Source organism: Thalassophryne amazonica, chromosome 12 (genome assembly GCF_902500255.1).
Source record: "Thalassophryne amazonica chromosome 12, fThaAma1.1, whole genome shotgun sequence".
NCBI lineage: Eukaryota > Metazoa > Chordata > Actinopteri > Batrachoidiformes > Batrachoididae > Thalassophryne > Thalassophryne amazonica.
Window position 1 is genome coordinate 29449240 of NC_047114.1, and position 16034 is coordinate 29465273.

At 40.3% G+C, this 16034-nt stretch overlaps 1 protein-coding gene across 1 annotated transcript in view; it reads right to left on the reverse strand.

Annotated features, from left to right (window-relative positions):
- The window catches only part of mtf2 (metal response element binding transcription factor 2), a 63793-nt gene that overhangs the window by 18993 nt on the left and 28766 nt on the right, over nucleotides 1–16034 (reverse strand). The window contains 2 exon segments of the mRNA XM_034183643.1: nucleotides 4146–4246; nucleotides 13500–13613. Of these exon segments, the coding sequence (XP_034039534.1) occupies nucleotides 4146–4246; nucleotides 13500–13613 (215 nt within the window).

The window sequence follows — 16034 nt, forward strand, 5'->3', positions numbered from 1 at the left end:
ACCATCCCAACCGTGAAGCATGGGGGTGGAAACATCATACTCTGGGGGTGCTCTTCTGCAAAGAGGACAGGACGATGGACCCGTATTGAAGGGAGGATGGAAGGGGTCATGTACTGCAAGATTTTGGCAAACAACATCCTTCCCTTAGTAAGAGCATTGAAGATGGGTCATGGCTGGGTCTTCCAGCATGACAATGACCCCAAACAGACAACCAGGGCAACTAAGGAGGGGCTCCGTAAGAAGCATTTCAAGGTCCTGGAGTGGCCTGGCCAGTCTCCAGACCTGAACTCAATAGAAAATCTTTGGAGGGAGCTGAAACTCCAAACCTGAAAGATTTGGAGAAGATCTGTATAGAGGAGTGGACCAAAATCCCTGCTGCAGTGTATGAAAACCTGGTGAAAAACTACAGGAAACGTTTGACCTCTGTAATTGCAAACAAAGGCTACTGTACCAAATATTAACATTGATTTTCACAGGTGTTGAAATACTTATTTGCAGCAGTAACATACAAATAAATTATTTTAAAAAAAAAAATCATACATTGTGATTTCCGGATTTTTTTTTTTAGATTATGTCTCTCACAGTGGACATGCACCTAAGATGAAAATTTCAGACCCCTCCATGATTTCTAAATGGAGAACTTGCAAAATCGCAGGGTGTTCAAATGCTTATTTTCCTCAGTGTATATATATGTGTGTGTGTGTGTGTGTGTAATAAAACATGTCTCTGAAACGCAGCCCCATAAAGCAAAAGGCTATTGATGTCAGTGGATCAAATTATTTCTTAACGATTCTCAAAAAGAACTGATTCTCGATACCCATTCCTTGCGCTCCCCCTGAAGAACTCTGGCGCCCCCCAGTTTGAAAACCAATGAATCAAACCATGCTGAAGTGATCACAGTAAGAAAGTAATAACTTGTAATCAATGGATGCTCTACTAGTAGAATCTCCGATCGGAGTGTCTACTGAGATTCTGCCAGTAGATTCTCAGATTGGAGACTCTGCTAGTCTCTACTGGTAGAATTTCTGATTCTACACACAAACACACATTATATGTATATGAATGCACATTTTTTTTATTTTCCTTTTTACCTGATACAGCTGTAAACTAGCCCTGAGTGAATGTACTGTATAATATACTGTTGAAGGTTTTACACTATAGAAATTTAAGATGACCATCAGCTTTCACTTTGATATAATCCAGGTCTTGTGTGTCACAGAGCTTCTTCTTCAGTCACTGAAATGGATTTTAAAAATTGTTTTCATATTTTCCATAAGTGATTTCTTTCCCCAGTCACAGAAAGTCCAGTAACAGGTGTTAATTATTTAATGCTGTTGTTATGATGTGAAAATTACTACAGATTATTTCTCTGTCCATTTGGCTGCACATGTGAATGCGTCTAGAGCTGCACACATATTTGGTTGCTCAGCTATTTTGATGCTGCTCCAGTGTAATGGAGATTGTTCTTTTTTGGAAATTCTCCAGAGTCGGTCAGATAATCAGCAGAGCAGTGTGCCATGGTTGTGGGCAGGGCAGAGTCATTTCTGTGCTCGATTAATGACTGCTGCACTTGGGTCAACTGGTACATGGCCGAGATCGATAAATTGCTCGAGCTTTGGCTCAGTCATTCCATCCCAAGTGCTTGGAAAAGGTTTCCTAAAGTAGACCTTTCCCTTTGTAATTACATCAGCTGTTCACAGATGGTGGTGCAGTGCCGCCTGAGGAATTTAGAGATCACAAGTGTTCAACTAAGGCTTGCACCCTTGTAATTAATCATTTAATGATATTACACACTGACTGCAGAGGGAGAAATTTGCTTAATTCTTTCCCATCTTTCTTTGAGGAAAATAGTTTTTTAATAATTTCAATAATGTCAATTGACAAACTGAAGATCCTCTTCCCATCTTTGCTCCTCAAAAACTCAGCCTTTCGTGGATACTGCTTTTGTACTAAATCATGATTACAATCACCTATTGATATTACCCATTTGAAATAACATCATTTAATTTGTTTTACCTCAACACTAGCCCTAAACTGCCCCTGTCTCAACTCTTTTTTGGAATGTGATGTAGACCTGAAATGCAGGAATAGATATATATTAATAAATAAAATCAAGTTTACAACACAAAACATGAAATATTTTTTATTCATACTGTGTGCAACAGAAAAAGTAAATATATGCATAACTGTGGGTTTTTTATTTGGATTTTCCATCATATCTTAACTACAGAGGAGAGCGAGGAACCACCTGCAGCCAGACAGCTTTTTTTTCTTCTTTCTTTTAACTGTTGACGTGTGCGCGAACAAATCGCCCGTGAGTGGAGTGGAGATGTCCAGACTTTTTACTGGATGTGGAGATGTCCTGTCTCTGGCAATCAGTCTGTGAGCAGGACTTTTATGGACTTTATACAAACACAGTTGTGGGAGAATTTAAGAGCGAGGTTTTTTTTTTTCTGTGCTCTTTGAGCATGTAGTTTTACTGCATTGTGCACGGTATAAAAACAATCCTGCGTGATTTATACTTGAGGAACAATGGAACACAGCAGGAATCATAAACTGGCGTCGGGTAACATATTGTGAGGGTGTGGCTTCCAGTCACATTGAGTACCATTGCTTTGCCCTGACTTGTGGTCGACGCAGAAAAAAAATTAAACATGTTTATTTTTTGCTGTCCGATTTGCTTCATCCTTTGCGTCCGTCACTGTGTTCTGCCATTGAGCTACACTGTCTCGACACTAGGCTGCATCCACGTGGCGTTGCCATGATGCCGCATGATGCAACTTGGAGTGGGCATGGTGTGAAAGGGGCTATAGCTCCCTATACAGAAGATTTCCATCAAGCCGTGGACTGACTCCACTTGATGATGATGAAGAATGGCCTCAGATATGAAACACTTTCTGCTATGGACACTAGTAACCCCAACACAATCCTCAACAACTTTCTGGGACTGGTTGGAGAAGACATCCAAAAACTTCTTTGGATCACCAGTTGTGTCCAGGTCTGCAAGTCCTCCAGTCAAACTGCACGCAAATTCCTGAGGAACAAGAATTTGGACAAGCTACTTTCAACAACAACCACCTGTCCATGTAGCAGGTTGCACTGGGTTACAGTATTACCAGTCCCAGGATCAATGCTAACCCTGACCTGACATGTACTTTTTCCCCATCTGATTTTTTCTGAATAATATTTTAACAAAAAGAAAATTACACTACACATTACAGTACAAATTTTTGTTTTATTTTTCAACTCCATGACAGATGGAATTTTTCAGTACTCAATAGTTACGAAGCATTTCCGGCAATGCCACAAAACAAAATTGCAATTCAGGACCCAGCCTGACTTTTGAAACAGAAGAAACTCCTCAAACCCATCAGTGGACAATTCCACCACCACCAAAATGCAACAAAATTCAACAACATGGTTCTCTGCTGATGCTTTACTTTGAATTCATTTATTTAAACATATTTCTGTAGTTAGCACCATGACACTGCATAATCATTAATGCAAAACAGAAAAAGATGAATCACTCAGTTTTTGATAACTGCTTACTCCAGACAGCTTTACCCTGAAGTGCAATACTGTCAAATCCTAATGGCTGATGTAAGTAATGTCCAAGACATAACATTTCCAATATGTCCAAAAAAATAAAAAAAATAAAAAAATAAAAAATAAAACACTCACTGTAAAAGTGATAGCTTGCATTAACAATACTATCCCATCACTTAGGCCTCTGAACAATGGGTATAGAATTCCTCAATGATTACTTCAGTAATTTTGTTAAACCCACTGAATCAAAGCCGATGGCCCACACTCCAAACACATCTAAACTGTTTCACTTTAATTCCATTGTGGTGGTGTCCACATGCAAAATTACAAAAATTGTAGCACCGCCCAAATTATGTATGGACCTGACTGTACTTGTTTGAGAAAAGGGCACAGTACTACACAAACACTTATCTGGTCACTGCTTTTGTTTTGTTTCTCTTGTTGGTGGGTTTTTGTTTGTTTTTTACATCTGTTAAGCCAAATTTAAAAGTCTATAATGCAGAGGTTGATTACTTCTGATTTTTATCTAAAGTCCAAATGGTTCATGGTACAAAAGCTAATACAGGTGAAAATGGTTTGTATTTGTATCTTAAGTTTACCTTAGATGCAGCAGCAAGCTCACATTCCGAGCAAAGCCATTTTTCATCTGAGTCTATGACAATGGCATCAATAATAGGGGAGTGGCACAGTTGATGGTACCCTAAGAGAAAAGTAGTTCATTTAAAAACAAAAACAACATGAATACGCAGCTGCAGTGTGACACAATAACCAAAGTAAACTGAGAAACTGTCTCCAAAAATAAGATTAAAAAAGAAAATATCACAACATATTTTTTTTGTCCCTGCTTGCAATGGACTGACACCACTACAGTGCTGCTATTGTTAGATCTCCGAGCTGCATTCGACACAGTGGCTCATCATACATTACAAGACAGGCTCAAGAACCACTTCGGGATGTGGTAATGTTCTTGCATCATTGACATCTTACTTAAACTAGCTGCTCTCTGTTTCCTCCACAATGTCACTTCAAATCTTGTTCCTATGACATATGGGGTTCCACAAGGGTCCAATTTAGGCCCCCTGCTATTCTCCCTCTAAAGCACCCTTTGGGCAGATACTGCAACATTTTGGGATTAGCTTTGATTGTTACACCGATGACAGTTGTACATACCAAGAGCGACAGATAATCTGACACACGATAAGACTTTACAGAATACAGTGAAAGATGGATGTCTATCACTTCTTACTTTTAAACATGGACAAGACTGAGATAGCAGTCATTGGTTTGGCGAAACACAGGCATCCGTTTGACCAGCTAACGCTAACCCTAGACTCTTGTTATACATCGCAGTGATGAAGTGAAAAACCTTGGAGTGATCTTCGATCCTACAGTCACACTGTCCTTCAACCTACACATTAGAGAAATCACTAGGTCTGTTTTCTTCCACCTCTGTAATACTGCGAGGATTCATCCTGTCCTGTCTATGGCTGACTCAGAGACACTGATCCATGCCTTTGTCTCTTCTAGATTGGATTCCTGCAATGTCCTATTCCAGTCTCCAACTGGTTCAAAATGTTGCTCCTAGAACTTTGACTAGAAGCAGAAAGTTTGACCATATTACCACGATTTTGGCCTCCCTTCACTGGCTTCATGTCCCTGCTAGGTCAAATTTAGATTTTCTTTTTTTTTTTTTTTTTTTTTTTTTTTACAAAACATACAAAAATCTTTCATTGACTAGCACCTGCCTATCTGGACAACCTAATTAAACCTTATGTACCGGCACAGGACACAGGATTACTACATGTCGCTAAATTTAGGGAGCTTTCTCTTATGTGCCTGTTCTGTGGAACAATCTGCCTGCTGACATAAAAAGAATCTGACGCTTGGGTCCCACCAAATAATGAAGGATGAATAATGAGCCACACAGTATGTTTTCTTTGCTACGAGAGGTTTTCTTCAACTACCATGGGGGAATGGTGGATTTGAGTGGCTGTTAGAGGCTCCTCTCTGAGTGTGGCGCTAATTTCCAGATGTTCAAAATTTAGCAACAGCGTGGGGCAGTTTGTGTACGAGTTACTACGATGACTTAGAGGCATGTGCGTGGTGCTTACGAGGCTGCTAAAAGCCCCTTATTCATGCAAATGGCAGCGACACAGGACCTGAGAGGCTATTTTTGGAGCGGCTGCCCTTTTGCACAAACACAATACCACCTGCTCTGTGCACTGGATGCTGTATATAAAACAATTATTTTGTAGCGGATTAATCATTTTCTGCCTTGCATGCTGAAAACACCTCTAATCGCTTCTGGAATCACAGAGGACTGTTTCATCTGAACGCTTTTTTCCTCCATTTCCTGCTCCATATGGAATGTATTTTGAACAGCTTAAGGTAACTATTTTTAATGTTTTTATAGCTTGATAAAACAGTTCCTAGCTGTAAAAGTATGCCTATGGTTGATTTAATATCTTGTTAATGGATCACATGAGCTCCGCTGTGTGCGCACTGTGGCAGTGACTCATCATGCTCCAAAGGAGGATTTAGGCAGTACGCCAGCTGACAAAAGTGATTTTTCTGTCAATAATGGATGAAAACAAAGTTAAAATTTGGATGACTGTGTGAAAGTGGCTGTGTGTTTAAAGCCGTGGAAGAAATAACTCCAGTGAAGCCGCTAAAAGCAGCGCAGAATCATGCAGCAACACAGAAGGAAAGCGCGCAAAAGACCAATTTTGAAGACATAACACAAAGTTAAAAGTTGTATCACGGTGACTTGTAAGTTGCGGAAGAAATAAAGAAACATTTTTTTTTTTTTTTGAAAGTGATCCCCATGAGTTGTGGCAGCAGGTGTATATAATTAAAGCAGCCACCTCATTGTGTGTGTAGAAAGGCAGCGCACATGTGCAAAAGAGCAATTTTGCAGAAATAAATGGATGAACAAAAAGTTAAAAGTGGGATCACGGTGTGAAAATGACTGTTTAAAGCCAGGGAAAAAATAAAGCCAGCAAGCCATGAATGGAAAGAAAGCCAATGAGAACAAGCACAGAGCTGGCTCTCCAGGAATGTAGAACAGCAGCACGCACGCAAAAGAGCGATTTTGCAGAAATAAATGGACGAACACAAAGCTAAAAGTGGGATCACAATGTGTGTATTTAAAGCCGGAGAAAAAAATAAAGCCAGCGAGCTGCAGAGCCAGTGAGGAGCACAGAGGCGGCTGTCCAGGAACCCTTGGTTTGGTTCTAGCTGGTCTGGTGCATTACAGGTGGACAGCAGCCTGGCGCACAGCGCACAACCGTGGGACTGTACTAGAGCATCTATTTTTGGACTGTATTTAAAAAAATCTGACATCTTTAAATGCTGCTCTGAATTGAAAACTCACATTTTAAAAAGGGACCAGGTGTGGGAGGGCTGGAGGTTTGGACCAAACCCATGCATAAACGTGCACCAACATGGCATTATCATGGCACTACGTGGCTTAGCATTGCTGATACGAGCCATTCAAGGCTCTAATGACAGGTCGGTCGTGGCTCACTAGAGGATGCTATGTGGCACATTCAGGGTACAGAGAGGCATATAGAGGCACCTTAGTAGTGGATATGTGATAGATGAAAACGTGGGTCATTCTTTGAATTATTCATTATTCATGGCTTATTATTCGGTGGGACCCAGGCTTGATTCTCCGGAGTCATTCATGTCTAAAGACTCATCAGTTCAGTTCAGGCGCCTAGCAGCTGACTTAGAACTGGAGAGGACCGGGGGAATCTGACTGTTTAATTAAAACAAAGCATTCCATATGCCTAGCATACTTGCGCTATATCAAACCATTGCTTCTAAATTGTGTCATTAACAATTGTTATCATACACACATTATTTTTAGTCATAATATTATTAATATTATCATTATTATAACGTCTGCCAAGGATGTAATAAAATCACCTGCGTGTATTTATTTATTTGTCTGTCTGACTGTTAGAAGGATTACATCAAAACTACTGCACGGATTTTGATGAAATTTTTAACCACAGATACATATTAGGCCATGGAAGAAGCCATGAAATTTTGGAGGTGATCTGGATCCAGATCTAGATTCTGGATCAAGTTTCACATTATATAGTCTTTGAAGGACTATGTCAAAACTACGTCACAGATTCTCATCAAATACATATTAAGCCAGTGGTGTCCAGAGACATTCCAGAATGGGCTAAGAGGGTACAGGTTTTCTTTGCAGCCACTGACTCAAGCAGGTGATTTCACTGAGTAACATCACTTTGAGCAGATGGGATGAGTTCATCAGTGAAATTGCCTTTTGGTAAAGAAATGGTAAATGGACTGCATTTATATAGCGCTTTTCCAATTTGCATCAGACGCTCAAAGCGCTTTACACATCAATGCCTCACATGCACCCCGATGTCAGGCTGCTGTCATGCAAGGTCCCCACTACACACCAGGAGCAACTAGGGTATTAAGGACCTTACCCAAGGGCCCTTAGTGATTTTCCGGTCAGGATCCTCTGGTCCAAGGATCCTCTGGTCTCAAGCCCAATGCTTAACCACTAGACCAACACCTCCCCCAACTGGCTACAAAGACAACCTGCACCATCTTGGTCCTTTCTGGAATGTCTATGGACACCATTGTATTCAGCCATGGAAGACCATTAAATTTTGGAGGTGATCCGGGGTGGCAGACCAAATGGTCCCCCCTAAAAATTGGTCCGTCCTGCCTTCACTGCGCATGCACGATTTGGGACCACAGCAGCACATCTGAGACTGACTCTCTACAGCAAAAGTGATCAAAGAGAATAATGAGATTATTAACCAACAGATGACAAAGTAAAATCTCTAATTCTAAAGTCAGTTTTAAGCAAAAATGAGGCGATAAATCGCACCGAAATGGCATAGGCGCAGCAGCAGACGTGCTGCTGTGGCGCTCTGATCGGTCCGCCGTCTTTTATTATGAAATAACACTGAATTTATGTGGAAGTGATTGTTGTACAAAAGCTTCAGATATAAGTCGCTGTGATAGATGACTGGAGTGCAGTTTGAAGCAGAAACGAGGTGATAATCAGTGGATCACAGCTGACCCTCTGAAATAACGCCCGCGCAGTGAAGGCAGGGCAGGCTGAGTTTTAGGGGGGGCCTTTTGGTCGGCGACACCGGATCAGGATCCGGATTCTGGATCAAGATTTCCCTTTATATAGGCTTTGAGGGATGACTTTAAAACTACTTCATGAATTCTCACCACATTTGCACCACAGATAGATTTTAGGGCATGGAAGACTCCACTGAATTTGGGAGGTGATTCGGATTGGCAGACGTCAGAAATTTCTGATTGGTATTGTTATTATTAAATTTTATTATCAGTTCTATTTTGTCAATTGATTTTTAAATGGACCACAATGGAAATACGTTTTTACACTTTCCTGTGTCATCCATGCATTGTTAATGTATTTACAATTACAGTTGTATGCAAAAGTTTGGGCACTGCTGATAATTTTCATGAGTTTCCTTTATAAATCATTGGTTGTTTGGATCAAATTCATATCACAGAGCAGACAAACACAGTGATATTTGAGAAGTGAAATGAAGTTTATAGGATTTACAGAGTGTGCAATAATTGTATAAACAAAATTAGGTAGGTGCATAAATTTGGGCACCCAACAGAAAAAAAAAACAAAACATCAATATTTATCCTCCTTTTGCAGAAATAACAGCCTCTAAACACTTCCTATAGCGTCCAATGAGAGTCTGGATTGTGGTTGAAGGTATTTTGGACAATTCTTCTTTACAAAACACCTCCAATTCAGTCAGGTTTGTTTGTTTCTGAGCATGGACAGCCTGCTTAAAAATCACACCACAGATTTTCAATAATATTCAGGTCTGGGGACTGAGATGGCCACTCCAGAAAGTTGTACTTGTTCCTCTGCAAGAATGCCTTAGTAGATTTTGAGCAGTGTTTAGGGTCGTTGTCTTGTTGAAAGATCCAGCCTCGGCGCAACTTCAACTGTGTCATTGATTCATGAACATTGTTCTCAAGAATCTGCTGATATTGACTGGAATCCATGTGACCCTCAACTTTAACAAGATTCCCAGGACCTGCACTGGGCACACAGCCCCAGAGCATGATGGAACTACCCCAAATTTTACTGTAGGTAGCAAGTGTTTTTCTTGGAATGCTGTGCTCTTTTTCAGCCATGCATACCGCCCCTTGTTATGTCGAAATAAATCAAATTTAGTTTCATCAGTCCACAGCACCTTATTTGAAAATGAAGCTGGCTTGTCTAAATATGCTTTAGCATACCTCAAGCGACTCTGTGGTGTACGCAGAAAAAGCTTCCTCTGCATTACAGCATCATACAGCATCTCCTTGTGCAAAGTGCGCTGTATAGTTGAAGGATGCACAGAGACGCTATCTGCAGCAAGATCATGTTGTAGGTCTTTGAAGCAGGTCTGTGGGTTGACTATGACTGTTCTCACCATCCTCATTCAGCTTATCTGAGATATTTCTTGGACTGCCAATTCGGGCCTTAACTAGTACTGTGCCTGCGGTCTTCCATTTCCTCAATATGTTCCTCACAGTAGAAACTGACAGATGAAATCTCTGAGATAGCTTTTAGCATCCTTCCCCTAAACCATGATGCTGAACAATCTTTGTTTTCAGGTAATTTGAGAGTTGTTTAGAGGCTCCCATGTTGCCACTCATTAGAAGAGATGCAAAGGGGAAAACATTTGCAAATGGTCACCTTAAATACCCTTTCTCATGACTGGATTAACCTGTGTCAGGAGGTGAAGGGTCAATGAGCTTACCAAACCAATTTTGTGTTCCAATAATTAGTGCTAAATGTATTAAAATAAAATGACAAGGGTGCCCAAATTTAGGCATCTGCCCAATTTTGTTTAAGTAACTATTGCATACTTTCTGTGAATACTAGAAACTTCATTTCACTTCTCAAATATCGGTGTGTTCGTCTGCTATATGATATATACAGTAGTGTTCAGAATAATAGTAGTGCTATGTGACTAAAAAGATTAATCCAGGTTTTGAGTATATTTCTTATTGTTACATGGGAAACAAGGTACCAGTAGATTCAGTAGATTCTCACAAATTCAACAAGACCAAGCATTCATGATATGCACACTCTTAAGGCTATAAAATTGGGCTATTAGTAAAAAAAAGTAGAAAAGGGGGTGTTCACAATAATAGTAGTGTGGCATTCAGTGAGTGAGTTCGTCAATTTTGTGGAACAAACAGGTGTGAATCAGGTGTTCCCTATTTAAGATTGAAGCTAGCACCTGTTGAACATGCTTTTCTCTTTGAAAGCCTGAGGAAAATGGGACGTTCAAGACATTGTTCAGAAGAACAGCAGTTTGATTAAAAAGTTGATTGGAGAGGGGAAAACGTATACGCAGGTGCAAAAAATTATAGGCTGTTCATCTACAATGATCTACAATGCTTTAAAATGGACAAAAATACCAGAGACACGTGGAAGAAAATGGAAAACAACCATCAAAATGGATAGAAGAATAAGCAGAATGGCAAAGGCTCACCCATTGATCAGCTCCAGGATGATCAAAGACAGTCTGGAGTTACCTGTAAGTGCTGTGACAGTTAGATGATGCCTGTGTGAAGCTAATTTATTTGCAAGAATCCCCCGCAATGTCCCTCTGTTAAATAAAAGACATGTGCAGAAGAGGTTACAATTTGCCAAAGAACACATCAACTGGCCTAAAGAGAAATAGAGGAATATTTTGTGGACTGATGAGAGTAAAATTGTTCTTTTTGGGTCCAAGGGCCGCAGACAGTTTGTGAGACGACCCCCAAAATCTGAATTCAAGCCACAGTTCACAGTGCAGACAATGAAGCATGGTGGTGCAAGCATCATGATATGGGCATGTTTCTCCTACTATGGTGTTGGGCCTATATATCGCATACCAGGTATCGTGGATCAGTTTGGATATGTCAAAATACTTGAAGAGGTCATGTTGCCTTATGCTGAAGAGGACATGCCCTTGAAATGGGTGTTTCAACAAGACAATGACCCCAAGCACACTAGTAAACAAGCAAAATCTTGGTTTCAAACCAACAAAATGAATGTTTTGGAGTGGCCTGCTCAATCTCCGGACCTAAATCCAATTGAGAACTTGTGGGGTGACATCAAAAAAGCTGTTTCTGAAGCAAAACCAAGAAATGTGAATGAATTATGGAATGTTGTTAAAGAATCTTGGAGTGGAATAACAGCTGAAAGGTGCCACAAGTTGATTGACTCCATGCCTCGCAGATGTGAAGAAATCATGAAAAACTGTGGTTATACAATTAAATACTAGTTTAGTGATTCACAGGATTGCTAAAAAAGCAGTTTGAACATAATAGTTTTGAGTTTGTAGCGTCAACAGCAGATGCTACTATTATTGTGAACACCCCCTTTTCTACTTTTTTTTTTTACTAATAGCCCAATTTTATAGCCTTAAGGATGTGCATATCATGAATGCTTGGTCTTGTTGGATTTGTGAGAATCTACTGAATCTACTGGTACCTTGTTGCCCATGTAACAATATGAAATATACTCAAAACCTGGATTAATCTTTTAAGTCACATAGCACTACTATTATTCTGAACACTACTGTATAACTGAAATTTCTGATCCAGACAACCAATGATTTATAGAGGAAAATGGTGAAAATTATCAGGGGTGCCCAAACTTTTGCATACAACTGTATATCACATACTTACATTGAATTTAATAAATAAAATCACACATGCATGCATACACATACACAGACACTACTTGGCTTTTAATATATAGATGATTTACCACCCCCTGCTGGAATGGCGTACAAGTCCAGAATTTAATTATCAACATCCATTGTTCACTGTTGTTAGTTAATATCACAAATTTCTCCAAATTTAGTCCTATCAATTTTCCGTTTTCACGGCATTCATCCCTGACCCAAAACACACAGGCATACCAAAGGACAAATGTCAGCTCTCCCCGGTTTCTCCATGATCGAAGCCATACACACGCGCATACGCATGCATACACGCACACAGAGGCCACTTGGCTATTTAAAGAAAAAATTCTGGTTCTGTTATTGAAGCAAACTGCTAGCTGCCAGCAACCACATTAGTAACCTCTGTGCTACTCTGTTGGTTAAAAAGCTGCGAACTAGCATCTTAGGTGCTGTTAATTCCGGCCGATTAATTCTGCTCTCTTTCTCTGTTTGAGGTTCTGTTGCCACAACTAGAACCTAGAACTTGCTGCCTGCTGGACCTCTGGATGAAGCTGCATACTTACCCATGACAACCTGTCAAAATAGATGCAGATTTACAGCATTTAACAAAGGCCTACAACTGGGACTTCTTAGAAACACATTTGCACTGGATTTTTTGTTTGTTTATTTGAACTCTATTACTGTTAGAATGCTCTAAGCAATGGGTCATCCCTAAGTCTGGTTTACTGGGGTTTCTTTATCAAAAATGGGGAAAAAAACAAACAAACAAACACCAAAGGGAGATTTCCTTACCACTGTCATCTATGTGTTTGTTCATGGGGTTTGGTAAGGTTAGACCACACCCATGTGAAGCTGACTTTGTTATGATTTGGCACAATATAAATAAACTGAATTAACAGGAACAAGTGCATCAGCAACAGTAGGGCTGAATAATTCCGAGAACGTCATCTGAGGTAAAGACATGAAAGAGATTTTCCACAACATAATCTTTTCCAAATTACGGAAGGCATCATACAACAATTTTCCAGAGAGAACATTACTTGTTCCAGTTTACTGTCACATAAACTGTACTTTTACAATTTTCTCTTATACAAGTTACGTATCTCCATATACAATTGTATGAGCTTAATAATTCTAGTGTTATATGCTGCTGAGCTACAGAAATATTTAATATTGTCAATATTCTTCAAGCAGCAGTAATTACATACTTCATCATGTGGCAGTGAACAGTACCTTGTCCACAGCTGTCACAAATGACAATCTCATTGGGCTCCTCTGAGGTTTCGTCTTGACATATGGAGCATACAATGTCATCATCATCTTCATCATCCTCATCTTCCTCATCCCCTTAATGAAAAAACAGAGATTGTCAGGACAAAGAATAACCACTGTGAAGATGACTAGTTGTGAAAGAGTACACAAGTAAAACATGTTTTTCTTAAATACAGAAACCCATATCAACCTACAAGAATCAGAGAGGACAAAGTGACGTGTAACACTGCTGAGCATTTACTATTACGTTTGATTTTTACCCGAGGCCATGAAATAAGGCCATTGGGTAGTGCAAAGACTTTGCGTCCGCATCTGTCTGTGCTCAGCATAGGTCCAGTCCTATTACTGCCAGGACTGGACAGTAATACTGTCCTGAGTCTTCAAATTCACAGGGAATCTTCTTGGGACACAGACCTTGGACAAGTTCAAAGATGGCTAACCTTGACCTATTTTAAGAGGTTAAAAAGTCACATTCTGTTTCAATCTGTTCCGTTTTTTTGTTTTGAGTGGTGGAGGTGACAGCCAATCAGAGTAGTGACGTCAGCGGCAGGTCTCTCTTAAAATGCTTGATGTGTTTATAGATGACCTTTCTGTTTAGGTGCTCCAACGTGCCTCCTGCATCATTTCACCACCAGCTTCCATGGAGACCTGTGTGTCCACTGAGCTGCCTTTGTGCTTCCGCTGTGTCACACTTTGGCGACCAATGGTGTTCTTTGAGCATATATTCAACAGAGCTTCAGCCTCCTAGTAGACCCCTTAACATTTTTTTGGGCAATTAAAAATAGACCTTTAATCAAGGGGTGTTGTGGAGGGCACATTCCACCCCCGCTCCCCACAACACCCTCTTTCCATCTGGATTCACCCCTGATTTGCAGTCTGCGCAGGAATAATTGAGAAGTTGTGTATTTATATGACAATCGCGACCTGATTGAGAGGTAAGAAGGTTTTATGAGTGCATTTTATGTTATGCCATCCTCAGAAAGAGATTTTAGGTGTATTTTGGAGAGGAAAAAATGTTGGTGTTTGTTAATGCCTCATGGGTCTGCAGCACACAGTGAGGACACTCAAAGAGACACTCAGAGCAGACTCTGAAAGAAAAGAAAAGTTTAAAAAATGTTTGCAAAACTCTGCACTCTGCTCAAGACACTGTCCCTCTTCCCTCCTCCTCCTGCAGAGTGCAGAATGGACACAGAGGAACAGACAGGGGCTCAATGGCAGCTCGGAGAAAAAACAAAAACACACCACAGACGTTCTTCTAAAAATGGATTTTTGAACATGCCGCACTTGTGTCCCAGGGATGTGGTAAATTTGATATCTTACATCCAGCCTTGATTTCGCGTCAGGACAGCATTAGACCAACTGATGGAAATCCATCACGACTGAGAACTTTAATCCCTGCTGACAGTCTCTAAAAAAGGTACACACCGTGCATAAGAATGGCTGTTTTTAAACGGTTATCATGGCAGTGACGTTGATATCTCTGGGTACTCGATCTTTGAGGTTGAGAGCCATCTGAAAAGAGCTTATGGAGTCATGAGGTTACTGGACACAAGTGTTTTGGCAACGTGATTACCTTTACAAGAGAATGAAGGCCCAAGTCTTTAGGGTCCTGGAGTTTCTTGTCTCACTGTATACAACCCCAGTTCCAATGAAGATGGGACATTGTGTAAAATGTAAATAAAAACAGAATACAGTGATTTGCATATCCTCTTCAACCTATATTCAATTGAATACACCATAAAGACAAGATATTTAATGTTCAAAACTGATAAACTTTGTTTTTGTGCAAATATTTGCTCATTTTGAAATGGATGCCTGCAACACATTTCAAAAAAGCTGGGACAGTGGTATGCTTACCACTGTGTTACATCACCTTTCCTTCTAACAATGCTCAATAAGCGTTTGGGAACTGAGGACACTAATTGTGAGTGTCATGATTGGGTATAAAAGGAGCATCAAAAGGCTCAGCCGTTCACAAGCATAGATGGGGTGAGGATCACCGCTTTGTGAACAACTGCGTGAAAAAAATAGTCCAATAGTTTAAGAACAATGTTTCTCAATGTTCAATTGCAAGGAATTTAGGGATTCCATCATCTACGGTCCATAATATAATCAGAAGATTCAGATAATCTGGAGAACTTTATACAAGCGGCAAGGCCAAAAACCAACACTGAATGCCCATGACCGTCAATCCCTCAGGCGGCACTGCATTAAAAACAGACGTCATTGTGTAAGGGATCTTGCCGCGTGGGCTCAGGAACACTTCAGAAAACCACTGTCAGTTAACACAGTTCGTCGCTACATCTACAAGTACAAGCTAAAACTCTACCATGCAAAACAAAAACCGTACATCAACAACATCCAGAAACGCTGCCGCCTTCTCTGGGTCCGAGCTCATTTGAAATGAACAGACGCAAAGTGGAAAAGTGTGCTGTAGTCTGAGGAGTCCACATTTCAAATTGTTTTTGGAAATCATGGAGGTCGTGTCCTCCGGAC